Genomic DNA, 18,494 nt, shown 5'->3' with positions numbered 1-18,494 from the left:
ACTTAGTTTTCAATATGTAATTGCACTAGGTAATCTTTGTGAGTAGCATCTTCAGTAACTTACACATTCAAAGTAATATTAATTTCTGCAAAATGTATAGTTATAGGAATGAAAACAAAACAAAACTGCTAAATGCATAAACCAAAAATGTATTTGACATTTTATGGGATATGATTCTTTGCTCTTCAATATCACCATTACTCAGTTTTACTTTGGAGTTTGGTCCATCGTCTTGTAATCCGGTATGCAGGAATTTATACTGTAAACTTGCTTCTCTTTCTGCTGGTGTGTTAATGGGATGTAGGTATAAGCATCCGAAACATAGGAATGACTAGAAAAGAGAGACAGATTTCTTGATATGTCATCCTATTAACATCACATTAAGGGATAATATGGGGTCTGCTCATCCATTGAGGCAGTACCATTCACTCATAAAAATAACCAAATCCAACCCTGATTATTTAAATATTTATCTGGACCTCTCTTAAACTCCTCTAAATATTACTGCATCCAGCTCATCTGTAGGCATACCATTCTAAAAACCAACCACCTTGTTAAAGATAAAATTTTATGAGCTGAAGGTGACTCTTACTCTACCAAAATGTATATCTTGGCCTCTTCTTCTACCATTCTCACAATTAAATCTAAAGAAAAATGATGCGTCAGTATTCTCAGTTCCCTTAATAATCTTAAACCTCTCAATTATATCCTCTCTAACTTTTCTTTTTTTAAGAAAAAACAATTTTGAAGATCTTATCCTGTCCTTGTATTACAACATTCCCATCTGAGATGTTATCCTGGTAGCCCTCCTTTGAACCCTTTTCAACAATTCAATGTCCTTCTTAAGATATAGAACTCAAGACTGAATACAATATTGCAAATGAGGCATATTCAAGCACTTATACAAAGAAATGATCATCTCTATTTAATCTGTTCATTATTTCTATAAATACAACCTAAAATTCTATTTTCAATACTACTAGCAACAGTTGGCACACTGGATGGCCTAAGAGACTGACAATCCAAAGTACCAAGATATTTTCTTCTATAACACTGTTAAGGTTATTCCCATCAAAACTGTTCTTATAATTAAAATTATGATAATCCACATGCATTACTTGGCATTATTATAATCAAAAGTCATAAGCCAATTATGTTAACAACTCAATAATTGTTCTAAAACCTTTTGTAAAGCAATAGCATTCTCATGGTCATAGCCAGCAACATATGTAACAATTAAAATGACTTTCCTTGCTCACTTTTTCTATATTGATTTGCATTTTCTATATATATGGACCTCCTTCTAGCTAATTAGTGTATACACATTTTTAAGTTGTGTATGTTAAAGTGACAAAAGATTATTGATCCTTAGAGATTAAACATCCTTAATCCTCAGAGTATAAAATCCAGATAGAAATATATATATGTAAAAGATCTTTCACATGCAATAAATCACTAAACAGCAGCTCAGTGTATTTCTAATTATGAACAAATGTACATCCCATCAGGTATACTAATCATTAAATTAGAAATTCTAATGGTTTTGCTTATGAATTAGTCTGAGTTTAAATTTTTCTGACTTCTAATATTAAAATCACAATGATTATTAATTTCATGTAATAACATAAGGTGGTATGCATTGTTCATTTAAAATATTTCAAATTTTTTACTAGGTATGTATGTGTTTTGTAAAATCACAATAAAACTCATAATTCAAATATCTTTGAAAAGAGTGTTCAATAGCACTTCAACTATGCCATTTCTTGTATGCTATTGCCTTTTGTTCTAAACTCTACTTTATTTTATACTACTGATATATGTAGCATTTTGATAAAACTTAATGTTGTAAACCATCTGGCCATATAAGCTCTGATATTGTGCAAAAGGTCTCATTGGCTGCAGCAAACAACCAGCAGAATATACTTGAAATGCTATTAAACTGTTATGTTACTTAAACCAATACTGGGCTGACAAAGAATACTGTTAGTGAAATTTGAATCAGTCTTATTTTGGTGGCATATCATACATATATTTGTACTAAATGTTGTACTTTGCTGAATAAACCGTTTTACATCCAAAGACCTAAGATAATTTAAACTGCTTCATTACAATATGTCATCACCATATGAAGATGTGTTTATATAATTGTTTTCAAAGAAAATCACACATGCACATACATATATATGTTTTATATCTCGCTAAAAACAGAAAAATTTTGACTGAAGAAACAGATTCATGCTGAATTGTAGATTTGTATTTACTGGCTATTCCCAAATAAACTAAGTTATTGTCTTTGTGATCCAAGTTTTGAATGTACTGTTAGATAAATAGGAATTATTGGTAGTCATTAAGACAGGAAGTGGATATTTTAATATTTGAAAAGCATTTCAATCTTCAGTAATAACAGAAAAGTTTTCTGCAGAGTTGTAAATATTTTGTTCAGTTTATATCTGTATATTTGTAAGATTGTATCTTCATTTTATCAAGCTATTTGTATTTATAATTATTTCAGCACCACCAACACAAAATGAAGGACATCTGGAAGTTGAAAATGTTCTTCCTCCTCCATATTCACCTTACTCTTCATCCGCAGGTGCAGAAATACCAATGATCCCTTGTAAAGTCTGTCACACAATGATTGACATTCAAGGAAAATTAAACCAGTTTGTTGTGAAATGCAATAACTGCAATGAGGCAACGGTAATAATTAGTATTCTTTAATTATTTAAATACAAAAGTTACCAATTAAATAACAAATTGCTAGATGAAGAAATATTTAACTATGTTATGTACTTGTATGCTGAATATGATTATAGGAAGGCAACCATATTTTTGTCTCATACTTGAGAGATTTTTTTCATTCACTTTTTTATATATACTCTTTTGAGTTAGAGATCAATGTTTTTTATTTTACAACCTGGATTTTGCAAATTTATATTAAATAAGCATTTCGAATTATGAAGATGGTTAATTTTTTTATATGCAACAAAATATTGTGAAAGAATGCATTGCCTAAACATAATATTGAATATTATCTCCATAATATGGTATGTACAATCATTATAATTCATCCCATATTTAAGGGTTTGGAAAATATTTTGTTAAATTGGCATACTATATATGAAGTGTAAAGTAATTTTCTCTCCTTTTTTTATTTTAATAGAGCAACTAAAATTGTTTTCATAAAAGCAACTGGTGGATACATGATGAGAAACTAACATATTCAATAATCCGTACCATAAATTGTAAAAAATGTGTCTCTAATATGAACATTTTTTCCTCATAACTTTGAAATTTAAGTCATTCAAGCTGTAAATCTTTTCTAAATATAAATAGTGAAAACAAGTAAATGAAGTTATCCTATTTTAGAATGTTTTTCTTTCTATTGGTATAGCCAATAAAAAATGCTCCTCCTGGAAAGAAGTATGTACGATGTGTGTGCAATTGTTTGCTGATTTGTAAAGCTGAATCACAGAAAATCATTTGCCCCCGACCAAACTGGTAATGTCTGAATTTATTTCCCTTTTTTCTTTATAACATAATTTTTGTAATGCCACTAATAGTTAACATTAGTTGCAAAAGTCACTAATTAAAAGTTACATTACACACATACATGTATGTACACAAAAATGATACCAAACAACATGGGAAAAGTATTTGTAGAGTGTTTGTAAAGTTCTTAAATTAACTACTCATTGATGAAGAAAAACTTTAACTCAGTGATTTGATATTATTCATATTGTGTTTTTTTAGTTATGATAAACTAAGAAATGTGAAGTCCCAATGTTAATTTTTTGTGAAAACAAGCAGAATGGGTAGTAACTAATATTTGTCATCATTCCTATGAGTTTAGGTTATCCATAATATTCAACTTCTGGTTTATACAAGTGTAAATTAATGAAATAAATCTTCCATACAAAAGCTACTTGTGAAATCTAGTTCAGAGTTGTTCTATACAAGGCAAATGTGTGAAATGGATGCACAAACTACAGGCCTAGTAAATTAGAAGCTTGTCTCTGCCATTGCTCATTAACAGGATAACACCTGTAATCAGGCCATTCAGTTATTCTTACAATGGGTATATCAACAGTAATTATTTCACAGTCTTTGTAAGTAGCTGTAGTGGACTCAACTACTTTAGATTTATCCTTATGCTTCATATCCAAGGCGTATTTTGCTAAAAAGTAACAACACCATGTCTTTTTTTATAAGTGGAACAGATTTAACAAATGGTAAAAATTTTTGTTTTATGGGTGCCTTCTTTTCCACAGTTAATTGATGCTACAAACTGCCTTTTTTAAATTTGCTACTAACTTTCTTTAAAGCATCATTGGACACTGGCAATTCTACATCATACAATTTAACTCATTGTGCAGGTATGGATAATGAGTTCTTGCTAATGCAAGAAGTGCTCTCATACAAAAAACAAATACAAATCTTTTGCCCCTTTGGGCCAAGATGTAGTTGTTAAAGCTTGATCCTTACAGTGAATCCATTTTCCATTCACTGAAATTACACTTGTATAACAAACACCAGCCTTCTTGTCTTGCCTGTAGTGTACCCTTGATTTCAGTTTAAACATATGATCTCCTACCTACATAGAACTGCTAAGCACAGAGTTGATAATAGTCTTTCACCTTACCTTACCACTACCTGTTGTACTTTTCCAATCATCAAGCTTAAATACAATTAACTGTTGAGCACTGCCAAACTGGTTGCACACCATGAGTGGTGTATTACAATTGTTACATAAATTACTATCATGCACTGTCCACTCTTGAGCAGGTTAAACAACTCATCTATTCTTATGTCTTTTTGAGCAGCAGAAACCAAAATATTCATTACTATTTATTTCTTGTCTATAGCAATAATTTTGTTACATTTAGTGCACAAAGTTTCTGTAGTAACACAATGGTTTATCAAAGAAGAAAGGCTAGTATAATGGTGCACAAGTGCTTGAAGAAAATCTACAGGATCTTGTTGACAGTGTGTATCAAATGGATCACCAAGTTCATTACAAATACTAGTGCAATTTAAAGCTGTCTGATCAACACTTTCATAGTTCTTGGTCAACTGTTTAATAGATTAATTTGAGTATTTAATAAGTTTGAAATACACAGCTTTGCTACATAGAATGCATTGTAATATGCTGTTACCATAGCTTGACAATCAATCAATCACTATACGGAAAAACTTTTTTTTTTTGGTAAAAAAGTTAACAATTGTGCTGAATGATTACCAGATTGCTGCTGAATTATCAATGTTGATTTTGTTGCACACCACTGTCTGTCAGGAACTGCTTTGGACCTCTTCTAGGAAGTTAATAATGGGAACATGGGTCAAACTTTCTGCCAGAGATAAACATATTCCATCACAGCAGAATACAATGCTTTTGTAGAGTGAGGATCTATGTTTATCAAGTGAAGACCAGACAGCCTAGTGACTCTAGACATTGCCACATAGCTTTGGACACAGGTAAAGATTGTGTTGACAATGTATGTAACAACATTGTGCAGAGTTAAATATTGTGACTTGCATAGGTGTTAGCATATGCAATTGCAAATTGAAACTGGCATCTGATGACAACAGCTTTATCCAACAACTGGAATTTGGTATTTTCTTTCTCCAATTCATGTTCATGACTAAACTTTATATTTATGCTATGAATCACACTGGCTTGATCTATGTTATACTTAACAGAACACACAGTACCTATTGCACTATTTATGAGTCCAAGAGTCATGTCATTGTTTCTCTTCGACATAACCTTGCAGCCAGTCTTTATGACTATATCTTTTTCTAAGGTAGCTGTGAAAGTACTGTCATCACTGTAGTTAGAAAACTTTTTGGAGACTTTTGAACAAAAATACCCAGGACAATCCACAGTATTTATAGCCAGCAAACAGTTTGTTCTCCATTAAGATTTTTAAGCATTTCTTTGCTTAGCTCATCACACATGTCTGGTGGGTAACAGATACACTGTGTCAGTTGGAAGGTCAGAAAGTGATTTTTACACTTCTTTCTTTCTTCCACTTATGCTGTCATCATTGAAACACAACTTATGCTCTTCTAGCATCCTGAGACTGTCGGTAGTAACATGATCAAGACGAATTCTGGATAGCATAGAAACAAAGCCTTGCTCTTCTTTCTGTTACATATTTATCAGCAACTCATCATAGGAAAACACATTTCTTCACAAGTTTACAGTGCCCACACATCCATTATGCTTTTAAGCAGCCTGTGGTGAGAAGAGGAGTATACCCTGGACCTTCAAAACTGGCAGTAGCAGTAAAAGGTCCCTTAAAAACATTAATTTTTATCAACCAAACCATCCATCTTCAGCTTCCTCAGTTTGAAAAATGTCAATAAGCTATGATATATTTACATTAGAGTCACATTACTGACCATGGCTATCTCATCAATGATGAGTCATATAACATTATGCAACTTTTCAAGCACAATTTCAGGGCAACATCAGACATGGGCCAATATTGTAGCATCTTTCCATGTCCCACTGGCAGCATCAGCAGTTGGTAAATAGTTAACTCATTAATATTAAATGCAGGAATACCTGTGGGTGCTGCAATGGCAACATCTTTACCAGTTGTTGATTGAACCCATGCTTTAACAGTTTTTATTAAAAAACTCTTGTCAGTATCATCAGACCCACTAACAAAAAGCCTAGATATTTTGGCATTGCAACCCAGATCGGCATTTGGTTGGGCATCTATGGTAGTCTTGACCTTGTTGATCACCCTCAGCTGGTCCTCATTCAAATTTCCAATCATCTCATCCACATCTATTTGTTCATCATAGTGAATGAGATCTTCAAATTCTACCAAAGAGTTATGTGCCTGAATAGCAACATGGTGCAATTGATCACTAGCAGGAGGGCCACTACTTTACCGTTCTTCAGCTTAAATCTGTGCTCGATGTTCTTGAATTAGTTCACGTACTTTTGTGTCTGCTCCTGGCAAATGAAGTAATTGGCCATTGTATTTGAAACCATTCAACAGGATATCTTTACTAGCATTAAATGTCTCGGTGTAATTGGAGCAGTCTCCCATTAGGCTATTGCATTCTCTCCAGGGCGTAAACAACAACAACAATGTAGAATAGAAGTATTTCTCTGGTTCTTGTTGTGGATTATATCTGTAATGGATGATTATGTATGGTTGTAGACATTTTGTTAAGAAGTGGTCAAACATAAGATAGAATGTAGCATTATAACTGTGCTGCTTGTTCACAATGTCATACCAAGCTAGAAAATCATATAGATTAATATCCTCAAGCTCAGGTGGCCTGTTGGGATAATAAATATCAATACAAGAAGGATACAATAGATCTTTGGAAGCCTCAGGCAACCCAGTTGTAATGTGATGCTCTTTCACATGTTCACAACATCGTGTGCCACTGGTGGTACATATGTATGTTTTCTGTTGAACATCGTGAGCCACCTGTGGTACACAACACCCATAAGATATAACTGTACCTCATATCTCCAAAGTCCTCTATGAAGTATTTATTTTATACGGATGGTTATAATAAAGCTATGCCTTCCATCATGTACCACTGGTGGAACACGGATGCCATGTTGAAAGGGCAACAGAAATAAAGCTAATTTACATGATTAAATCACTTTTTATGTTAAAATTACATCTAAAGATTGGCATTACATTTTTCACTGTGAATAATTGAAGCAAAAAAACATTAATTGAGACTTGTTTCATAAATAAGAAAAACTGTTATGAAGACTGTAATATAATAAGAATAGAACTATTATCATCCACAGTAGGGATTATATTATCTGATGTCTCTCTTTTATGACCATGAAATTGTGAAATATTCATTATTCTTCTAAAAAATTGGCAAGATTAGGCTGAAAAAAATATTAAATGTTATAATGATTTCATTATTATTACTTAAATCATAGTGTGCACCACCAGTGGCATATGACAGCCAAAGCTTAAATGGGTAAAGACAGGATATCATGTACCATCAGTGGTGCACTCAAGAGAAAGTTCTCAATGCAGTCATTCTGTCATAAAACATAATATAAAGCCGTGAAATTAGCTGTATCTAAGGTAAAGTTCACAATGAGGCCTTACGTTCGTATTGCATAATTAGAAAAATAACTTACGCCGCGAATGTGTTAACTCTATGACTCCAACCCATGTTTACATCAATCCATTGTAATACAGTACCTGGATCTGTGCCAAACAGTGTTAAGACAGTAATGTGTCACTAGCTTCCAGAGCACCACATTCTTGATGAGAAAGGCTCCTTAGTGCAACATTCCATAAATGACTAGCTAGAGAATTGGTGAAGTTAGCTCATTAAATGCAGTATTGCCACAACTTTATTTCTGCTTTAGTTGTATACTTTGTAATATACCAATTTAGAATTGTTGACTTTTCTATAAATTGCAGATCCATATCGCCTTCTCAAGCTAACAACATTGCAGGGTTGTAGTCATTTATCATATGCTCATTATCTTTGCATGGAAGATTCTATAGACGTGAATTGGCAATCAATGCCTTCCCTCTGGCTACTAATTAACAACACTCCGAAGATAAAATTTTTCCATTTTGGATCTTGGAACTGGTATTTTGATACTCTTTCATGCAATATTGGGCATAAGCTTTTATCTGTGACTGTGCCAATAGAAGCACCATTTGATGTAAGGAATTCTAAAATTCCTTTAAACTTGTTATTGATAAATCTAGAAGCTGATATTGTATAAGCTGCAAAAAGAACACTTGTGGATAGATGAGCCATTTCAGAAGGAATTAATCTCATTAAATATTTGCCCAAATCATCTGACATCTATTCAGGAGGACTCAGGATAAGAAACCAAATAGCTGGACCATAATGCAGAGTCATGGCATTTAGGGCATTTTGTGGTCATGCTCAGTACTGCTGTAAGCGAGTAAATATACTAATCAAATCCCCTTCAAGCTCTAGCTTTCCTAACATTTCTAAGTGCTGTCCAGATGTCAATTTCTCATGTGTACAAATAAATTTTAACTTGTGAAAGATTCCACTGTTTAGCTAATATATGGTGGCATGGTAAAGATGGTAGAACAGAAATTGCTGATTTAAGCTACATTGAGCAATGTTTGACTGCATTATAGTTGTAACATAGTCTTAATCATCAAGCTGCACTTCTCTTGATTGATGCTACCCACCGTTACTACATGGGAAAAGGTCTGAGATACAAAATACATCTAACTGCTTGCAGGGCAGGTTCATTAATACATAGCATTTAATAAAGATCAGTTACCTTTTTGTTTTCCCTAGGAGCATCTAGTGTCTGTATAGTATAGTTTGGGTACACCTTTGCTTCTTCTTCTTGTGCAATTCTCTGACTGTGAGTTCTCTTTCAGGAAGTTTCTCACAATGTACTTCAGCATCATTCACCTGGTCTACAGCAATTTTAGCTTCATTAGTATAAATGTTGAGTTCTATGGTAACAAATTCAGTAATTCTTTGGTTTAATTCTAACTCTGATGCTGATAAGTTAATGTTATAATATGATTAAGTGATTTCTTTCATCTTGCAAACAGCCTAATACGCCTTATGCATGTCAAATATATCCAGCCAAACTACACTTTTCCAACTAGGTTGTAATGGTCTAAAATAACATGCCAGTACAACCAGGGTTCAACAATAAAAACAGAAAACTATTTATTAAACTATAACAATACTTGGAATGAAATCTAGCACTTATCAAAAACAGTTAATAAACATGTGCATGGCCAGGACTTGATACTAATGTTAATGAACATAAATATCAATATTAATTATTTCAAATAATGGAATCAGGAAAAACAACCAGAAAAAGAAAAATCCTAATTCCAAAAAAAACAATACAATATTCCAAAATCACTTTTCTATGTTAATAACAATATGGAGTGACAAACAGCAGTAATTCACAAACTATATCTTTCACTAACTATCTCGGAACTCATTTTATGAAACTGATGGCAGTGTATTTATTCACTGGTTAGGTCACGAGAGTACATCTCATGTGATCATAAATGTACATAATCTTTTACTACATTAATAATATCTGTACTTCACCTCTAGGGAAGCTTGTGTCAGTTTCATAACGCATACATATTTACTCAAAATAAACGTGATCAGCTAGAAGGTGAGTTAGTATATAAATGTAACTAAAAATTCATAGATAAACTAAATGATAGAAGGAATAATAAATGAATCATAAACAAAACCACAACCGAAAATATAGAATTCACTCTTTCACAACAATACAAGTATCTCTCCATGCTCTGGAATACATTCTTCAGGCTAGGGTAGCCTTTTTAAGATCTGTTACAAGGGCAAAGGAAGTGAAAAGTTGAACTCTGTACTTTTATGACCATATGGTTAGGAGGTAATAGTTTTTCCAGCCACCGTCCTCATTTTAGTTACGACCTGGAAAGTTTTTGCCTGCTTAATCAATACTTTTTCATATTAATTTGGCTGGGCAATTTCTGAAAGAACTGAGTCAAATGTTAAACCATTTAACAGGCAGCAGAGTGGAAGTATTCCTGCATGGAATTTCTCTATGCAGTACCTACAAATGTATCTCGTAGGCAACCCATCATCAGGAGCAGGATGTTGTTCTGTATACATCAGCAGCCAATCCCAAGCATCAACAGTGATTGGTCGAATGCAGTGATCCAGTTGTACACATTCACGTTTGTAACAGAATTTGTTACTTGACATTCAAGGATATTAATCATGGTCTAAACATTTCTTGTGATACCACATAAAAGCTGTTTTGAAGATTTCAAGAATTTTATTTTCGTCCATAGCTTCAAAGGTGCAACATAGTGTTTTTGCTTACCTTTTGTTCTTTTGCAATTTCCTGCAATGCACGATCAATACCACAGATTATGTAATTGGCCCTTCTGACACTGTATAATATATTGATTATATTCCTGATGTTAGGATAATGAGGTGCAAGGTGACAGAAAAATAGCAATTTAGTCACAAGTATTTGAATCAAGGTGACATTGTCTGTTGTGCCTTTGCAGTTGTGGATCATGCATATCCGACTGTGTGCAATATCCATTTGCTGAACATATCGTCTGGCTTCTAGTGGAGTGCAGTTACCAATGTTAGTGAATATGGTGCAGATACCCTCAGTTACTTCAGGCATAGAAATGTTGCACAATTCAGAACACATCCACATAGCAGCCACATTCTCACAAGCATCCTTGTTATATAAAGGAAACTTACTGCAATGAACATTTCCATCTTTGTCAAAAGCAGCACTGAAATAAGAAGTTTCTGGAAAAAGAAGACTTTATTAGAAGTGTGTATGCCATGTCCATATAAACATTTGGGTATCTCACTGTTAGAAGTTGCTTAAGAGGCCTTGCACAATGATGTCAATATCACACTCCTTAAATGTTGAAAATTGATAATGAATTCATGCTGGTAAGTCTCTTGATATTGCAATCTGCTCAAAAACACTAGGTGTGAAAAAAGGTGTGGCCAAAAATGAATGAGGGCATGACGTAAAGGAATGAAATCAAAATTGGTGGCCAAACTGTAACTACACTTATATTATTTATAAGAATTTTACAGCAAATATTCATTCATTAGTTAGTCAGGCTGCATTTTTGTTCAAGTTAGGACATGATAGTGGGTAAAACAAAATAAGTGACACTCGATAGTAACCCACAGTAACTTTAGGATCTCAACCCTATTATTCGGAACAGACCTTTACTTTACAGAACTAACCAGATTCTTTAAAATATATGATGGTAGTTTTTCCTCTCTAAAATAGTGTTAATAGCTTCCTTTATAGTAATGCCATGGAATTTATATTAACAGTTTCTTGTCATCACCCCCATGCAATTGGTACAACCATATCAAGCATCATTATTTATGCTAATTGCTTAAGCTAATATTATGTGATACTAAATGCTCTTTAATTAGAATAATATCATAAAGTTTAGTAAATTAGTGCTAAAAAGTTGGCAGTGAATAACTAATAATAACTGTCCACCCATATGATTGTTTTGAAAACTTGAGCTAGAAACTGCTAATCTAGTTTGCTTGGCCTAACCAATACTTACGTATCTGCACGTCCTTTTACCTTATAGTTTTGCTGCTCTAAGTCAACCATCTTTAATCCTAATGACTAAAAGTTAAAATGGTCCACTTTTACTCTTAGATGAAGCTGTAGTAAAAATGTTAGATCAATAGCTCAAGTGACTTTTTGTGTAGGAGTGCACAAAAATTTTTGACAAATGATAGTGGTTTTTGCTGAATGGCTTTGCACATGTGGCTTATATTTACAGCAAATTAGACTCGTAACTGCAGATCTATCAGTGTACCAAATTTTAAAAAAATCCATAAAAGTTAAGTATGTTTTTCTATCAAATACAGTTTCTGTACTTTTGGTGCAAAGAAAAAAAAAGCTACATATACTCTGTTGTGCTTAAAGTTAAAGTATTGCACAAATTGAATTTAAAACTAATCTTGTGATTTGACACTTGATTTTATATATGTCTCTTTTTCGTGTCTTTACTAACCTTGTGGTGCTTGTAATAGGCTTGTAATATTTTGTTTATTCTGGATGCACTGTTTTTTTTTCATAATAGGCTTTGGATCGTATACAACCAGGATCAAAGTTGGGAGCATAAGCATATTGCTTGCACATCAGGTCTTTGTGATAGGCTTGCTTCATCCTAACACATACAGATTCAGGACTAGCATCATACTTATCTTTAGCATATGTTTCACAGGTGATGGATTAGTATAATAGTTATTCCGTGCTTGATGCTTTACTGCAGATGGATTACTATAATACCTGTCCAATGCAAAACACTTTACCAGAGATGGATTATTATGATATCTTGCTCGTACATGATTTGGTATTGAGCTTGAATTACTTTTATAATATTTGTGTCTAATACTTTTTATATGAGACTGAAAGTAATAGTACTGAAGTGATCTAAGCCTTTTTGTCTCGGGATTTGATTTATATTTTTGCCTCCTACTACTGTTCACCACTGCACTACCATTAGCCCACTTGAAAGATGTTTGAACAGGTTAAAGTATGCTCATGTGTTGGTATTTGTTTGGTTGAATTATTCTGACAAGAATATGCATCTAAGCTACACTTAGCTATGCCAACTGGATGTCCAGCTGCCACATTATTCTGTGCATTAACAACTGGATGTTCAGTTGATGTATTTCAGCCTGGGGATTCACATATTATGTCAACAAGACTTCCAAAATTAAAACCAGCATCTTTCTCAGTGCCAACTGGACATTCAGAAGTCATGTTAAAGCTAATATCTGTTGTAAAATTGCAAGGTACATTTACATTGCTACATATATGCATGCTATTTTTTTTCTATATATCCACATGAGCATACTGGTTTTTTTAACTTGCATATTGCTTTTGCAATTAGGAAAAAGACCTGGTCCAGGGTAATTCTAAATGTCCCCACAACAAAGGAGGAACACAACTTGTTGCTATAATATTCCTTGTACTTCACTGTGTGGGTAGGATACAATGATTATCAGCAGCCATACCATCATGTTTGCAAGTACCAAAGTTTAAGGAATCTCTAAAGCTTCCGATAGCAGCCCACCATTGCTCTATAGAAATCATCCTCCCTCAATGTAACATATGTTTATATGTTTTTACATGTTTTTTTAATACCTATATAGCTAACTGTACACATATACCTTTATTATACATGTATTTAACAACAAAAAATCCTTGCTAATGTTAGCACTAGGCACACACACAACAAGTTAATACCACTCTTCAATAGTGAGTAACAGTGAAAACTTACAAAGCTTTTATATTAGTAAGTACATGTGAATAAACTGTGGACAGTAAACACACATTCCTCACATAGTGAATAATACTGGAAAACAGTGCACATGAGTATATAGGCTTGTGGGTATGGAAAATAAACTTATGAATTAAACTTACAAACAGATGTATTAACTTGGACGACGAAGTAATGGCTGTCAACAAACAATTAAAACTTACGAGTCTCGTTGTTTGCACTGAAAGCCAGTTTAAATTCCATCCATTGGTGCAGGTGATTTAAAATTTTACAAGGGGAGTGTGGTACACAAGAAACAGAATGCCAAGCACTTTACAAGAAAACTATGTGTCAGAATTCCCCAAAATTTTCACAAAGACAAAAGTGATGGTATTGTTTGTCCTTGGATAGTTTAAAGAAAATTTGAAATATAGATTTTGTTTTAGCGAAAACCAACCCTGTAGGCCACAAAACTTATTGTTTTGAGCCACAAACATTGTTGCTGGTAGAGTGAGCATGAAGGAAGTAGTGATATTAATTTCACAGCTATCAGATCAAGATTGAGATGATGGCTAAGGTTTGAAAATTAAATGTGCAAGCCCCAAGAACAAATTGAGTGTGCGAAAACAAACAATATGGTGAGATTTGGCTAGGCTATATCTCGCCAATGATTCCAAGGATTCATTTCATTTTTGATGTGCTAACTACTAATGTCTTGATGGTTTACAGTCTCAATTATCTAAGATGTAGCTGTTACAATGGGTAAGTTTCAGTGGGGCTGACTTTGTACATCACCATGTTGTGTAAAAAGACTCTCAGTAGTAGCTGCATTTTTTGGAATATGTGTGCTTACTTTTCCTTGGTCGCATTACTCACTACTGTGAGTCTTGATCAACTAATATTCAAAAATTTATAATCACATTTAAGAAGATTAGAAAAGTTTGTTTAATTGCATGTATGAACATGTATTTGTAGTATACTTGAATTTATTTTTGTTGCTAAGTTATATATTATGCTTCTTTAGTTACTCTAGACTAGAGCTGATTGATTAGTAGAATTTGCTAATCAATTAATAATTGGGCTCATTAGTCAATTGCATTCAACTAATCTATCATTCTTACATGATAAAGTCAACACAGTTAGGCATGCCTGGTAAATTTAAATATTTTTCACCCAAATATATTTTCATTTATTTTCAAATAATGGTAAAATAGTCTTGTATTAGTGTATTAAGTTAAGCAATGTAATTTTATTTAAAATATAATTGTAATGTTTGTGAGTGCTGAGTTTTTAATGCGTATGAAGTTGCTGTAAAAAACAGCTTGCAGCTATGTTTCCATTTCATTTCTGGATGTAATATATTTTGGATTTTTAGAGAAAGTTTGGAATATTTAAAAAATGAAAAAAAAAACAGTTATTCCATCAAAAATGTTAAATAATGAAGTTATGAAGAAAAACTATGTGCCCTGTTGAGTATGCTTCAAGTTTCACTGGTCACAGATAATTGCCCAATTAATTTTAATTGTTATTCAACATGTACTAAATTAGGATTCACTGAATAAATAGAAATGCAATTGCTTCTTTTCTAATTAATCACAACTCAAAGTGATATGAAGTGCACTAATTGTGCTTTATACCAATTCACTATTTTCTTTGAGATTTTTGAAATTTAGAATATTTAGTAAAGTCCCTACACATGAGATCAGTATTCCCATTTCCAACTTTTCATGTTTTTTCTTAGACGTTTTTAAGCTACTCTTCATTTAATATGATATCTTCAGATACAACCATTTAGGATTAAAGTACTTTTTTAATCCTAAACTGTTGTACATGAAAATTTAACACACACAATGTAGCACAAACCTGTAATAAGTTAAAGATATAATTACTAATTTTACAGTTTTTTGGGTTTCTCCCTTCAAATTTTCATAAGACTACTAAAATTTATAAATGTTTTTGCTGATAATAAACATTACTTGGTGTCATTGATTATAAATCAGAAAAGTTCTAAACATTGTAAGGTTTTATAAAAGATTACCCTTGTACATACTTTTAAAAACAATTTTATCAGTACAGTAAGAGGTGCTGCATGACCAATCAGAATCAGTATGGTTGAGAAAAGAGTATAATATTGCTATGGAAAACTAGGATATCTATCATTAAAGAAACTAATCTTTGTTAAAAATAACTGATGTTCAAAAGAAAGAGTATAACATTGTTACAGACAACTGGGATATCTGATGGTAGTACACTATTAGTAAATAAAATAATTCATCATTAAAAGTAATTGACCTTAGATTTCATGTCATAAAACTAGTTAAATTGTTACAGTGTGTGATACATAATTTATAATTCAATGAAAATTTCACTCTGTTCCTAGAAAAACAAAGACAGTAAAACATTTACTATTTGGCAAGAAATCTTGTTATATTAGATTAACTTTGTGATGAGATTACTGTGATTCATAAGGTGGAGATTCAAGTACCATAAGAAATAGTAAAAACATAGACATTCCAAAAAAAAAATCTGTATTAACTACTTTAAAAGAAATAAAAACATTCTAAACTTTTGAGTGAGAAGTTGTTTATGCAATGGAAGTTTAGAAACAAACATTAAGATATTAATATTCAATACAGGCTGGAAGAAATGATAGAAACACACGTGCATGCTGAGAAATTAATACATCAAATAACTTAATGAAAGTGTTTATTAGAACAGCCAGACATTTCTCACTTAAATGCTTCCTATTTAGTTAGAACTATTCATGATTTCATGTATATAGGTTAACAACTTAATGGTGTTACATACTTTAAAATGTTATTAATCCATGTCTAGTCATTTTTGACAAACACAGTTAAGTAAACAATGTATTCAACATTTTTTGACCCAGTAAAGAATAATGGATATTAACTTGCTGTAACTTTTTTTTTTGTTTGTTAAAGCAGTCTTACTCTTAACTAATGCTGGTTGTGTTTATAGATTCTAATAAGTTCAGTCCTTTGGGAATTGGGCAATTGTGTATGAGTGCATTTTCTTGGGTGCACAATTTCGTGACTGAAGTGGAACTTGTAATTTTATCTTTCACAAGCAATTAAAAAATAAAAGGTAAAAATAGCATTATACATCTAGTTCAAAGTTTTAATAATATGTTATATTACATTTATATAAAATATTATCTTCCATGTATTGTCAATTTTAAAATTGAGATAAACATTGGATTTTATGTATTACGAACTGAATGGAGATAAATGTAATTGTTAAATAATTTTGTTTTTAATAGCTGTTTACTGTTGCACTGTTACAGTGAGTTTTAATTTTTAGAACAATCAAGTAATCCCACATTGTGAAGTTGTATTAGCTTGTCACAAAACTACATGAGACCAGTAGTAGAAACTATGAAGTGAAATTTACAGCTGTGGTACTGGATACATATGTATAAAATAGGTTGTAAATTGTTCAGTGTTTAAGCTTTAACCAGGTGCAGAACATTTAAGAAATTTTTTGAACCATTTAACCGCTATGTATCAGACTGATTATACAGAGACCACTGAAATAATGTTAAGCAAAAAATATATTGAAATATGTTAATTACAAAAGTAAAAGCAAAACAAGAAATCTTGAGACAAATATATTAAGAACAACTTTTTTGTTTTTCCTTCCTATTGTATAATTGTTGTCATATCAATGTTCCCTCAAAATTTTCTTTGTACTAAGTGGGAAATGAACTTTGATGAGCATTACTATTTTGCCCTTTTGTAGTCTTATATATTTGTAGTCTTCTTACACAGAATTAATTGTTAACGTCACAGTTCAATATCATGCTTACCCCTTAGTCATTCATTTTTCATTTCTTAATAAGCTAGCTTTGTACGTGCATTGAATTGTGTTAATTTCAAGGATGGATAATTATTCTTTTAAACCTCTATTTTATGTATTGATAATGAGAAATACAATAGAAGCAAAACCAAAGGTAAAGTTCTTTTTTTTTGTTATTACTCATTTTCAGTAAGAGGGTTACCAATCTGGCAACTCATACTGTCTCTCAACCAGTTACATGTATTCCTGGAATGTGTAGGATTTCTTGTGGTCACTGTCACAGCACCTTCTTGGTAAATTCTTTTTTATTACTAATAACCCTTAAATAGCTAGCTTAAACTACAAGTATCTTAGATAACATATGCTTGAATGAATATAATATTTTACTGTATATTCATGTCTACCTTTGTGTCAGTATAGGTCTTTAACCACTTCTTTGTAAACAAGTTTCTTTTTAAGTGTATGGAAAACTAAAAAAGTCATAAAGTATCCTTTAAACCTATGTTTGTTTCTGGTTTAGTTTTAAGCTAATTAGTATTGGATAAATTATAACTTAGAGTTGTCACATCCCTCAAGATATAGTTAAAGCAAAAAAGGCCTTGCTATGAGATAAATATCTTGCGCTTTTTAAAATATATTCATATCTTGGACAAGTAGAATAAGTAATGTAATAATAAGTAGACAAAGCAACATTTTGCTACGCCTCCAGTCGTTAGTCAATTTTCCGTAAATTTGTTGATGCTCACAAGGGTTTGCTGAGACGCAGAGTCTATGACAAAGTTGCACCTTTGGCCATCCAGCTTTCCTGTCACGTACATATTATATATGCTTGCCATTTTACACTTAGCTGTTGGGACTTTCACAATGGAGATT

The 18,494-nt window shown here is 32.3% G+C and overlaps 1 protein-coding gene across 4 annotated transcripts in view; it reads left to right on the top strand.

The window, feature by feature from the left end:
* The window catches only part of LOC106457221 (type I phosphatidylinositol 4,5-bisphosphate 4-phosphatase-B-like), a 47,159-nt gene that overhangs the window by 859 nt on the left and 27,806 nt on the right, over window positions 1–18,494 (top strand). For all 4 annotated transcript variants that reach the window (XR_002610142.1, XM_022383259.1, XM_022383255.1 and 1 more), the window contains 3 exons: window positions 2,513–2,700; window positions 3,395–3,501; window positions 17,812–17,914. Coding sequence is in view for 3 of the 4 variants with exons in the window: in XM_022383259.1 (XP_022238967.1) it covers window positions 2,513–2,700; window positions 3,395–3,501; window positions 17,812–17,914 (398 nt within the window). In the remaining variant the exon portion in view is untranslated. The remainder of the gene's footprint in view (window positions 1–2,512; window positions 2,701–3,394; window positions 3,502–17,811; window positions 17,915–18,494) is intronic.

The sequence above is a fragment of the Limulus polyphemus genome, unplaced genomic scaffold, assembly GCF_000517525.1.
Source record: "Limulus polyphemus unplaced genomic scaffold, Limulus_polyphemus-2.1.2 Scaffold15, whole genome shotgun sequence".
NCBI classification, from domain to species: domain Eukaryota; kingdom Metazoa; phylum Arthropoda; class Merostomata; order Xiphosura; family Limulidae; genus Limulus; species Limulus polyphemus.
The sequence above is the reverse complement of the archived record's forward strand: the minus strand, read 5'-3'. Positions and strand labels throughout refer to the sequence as shown.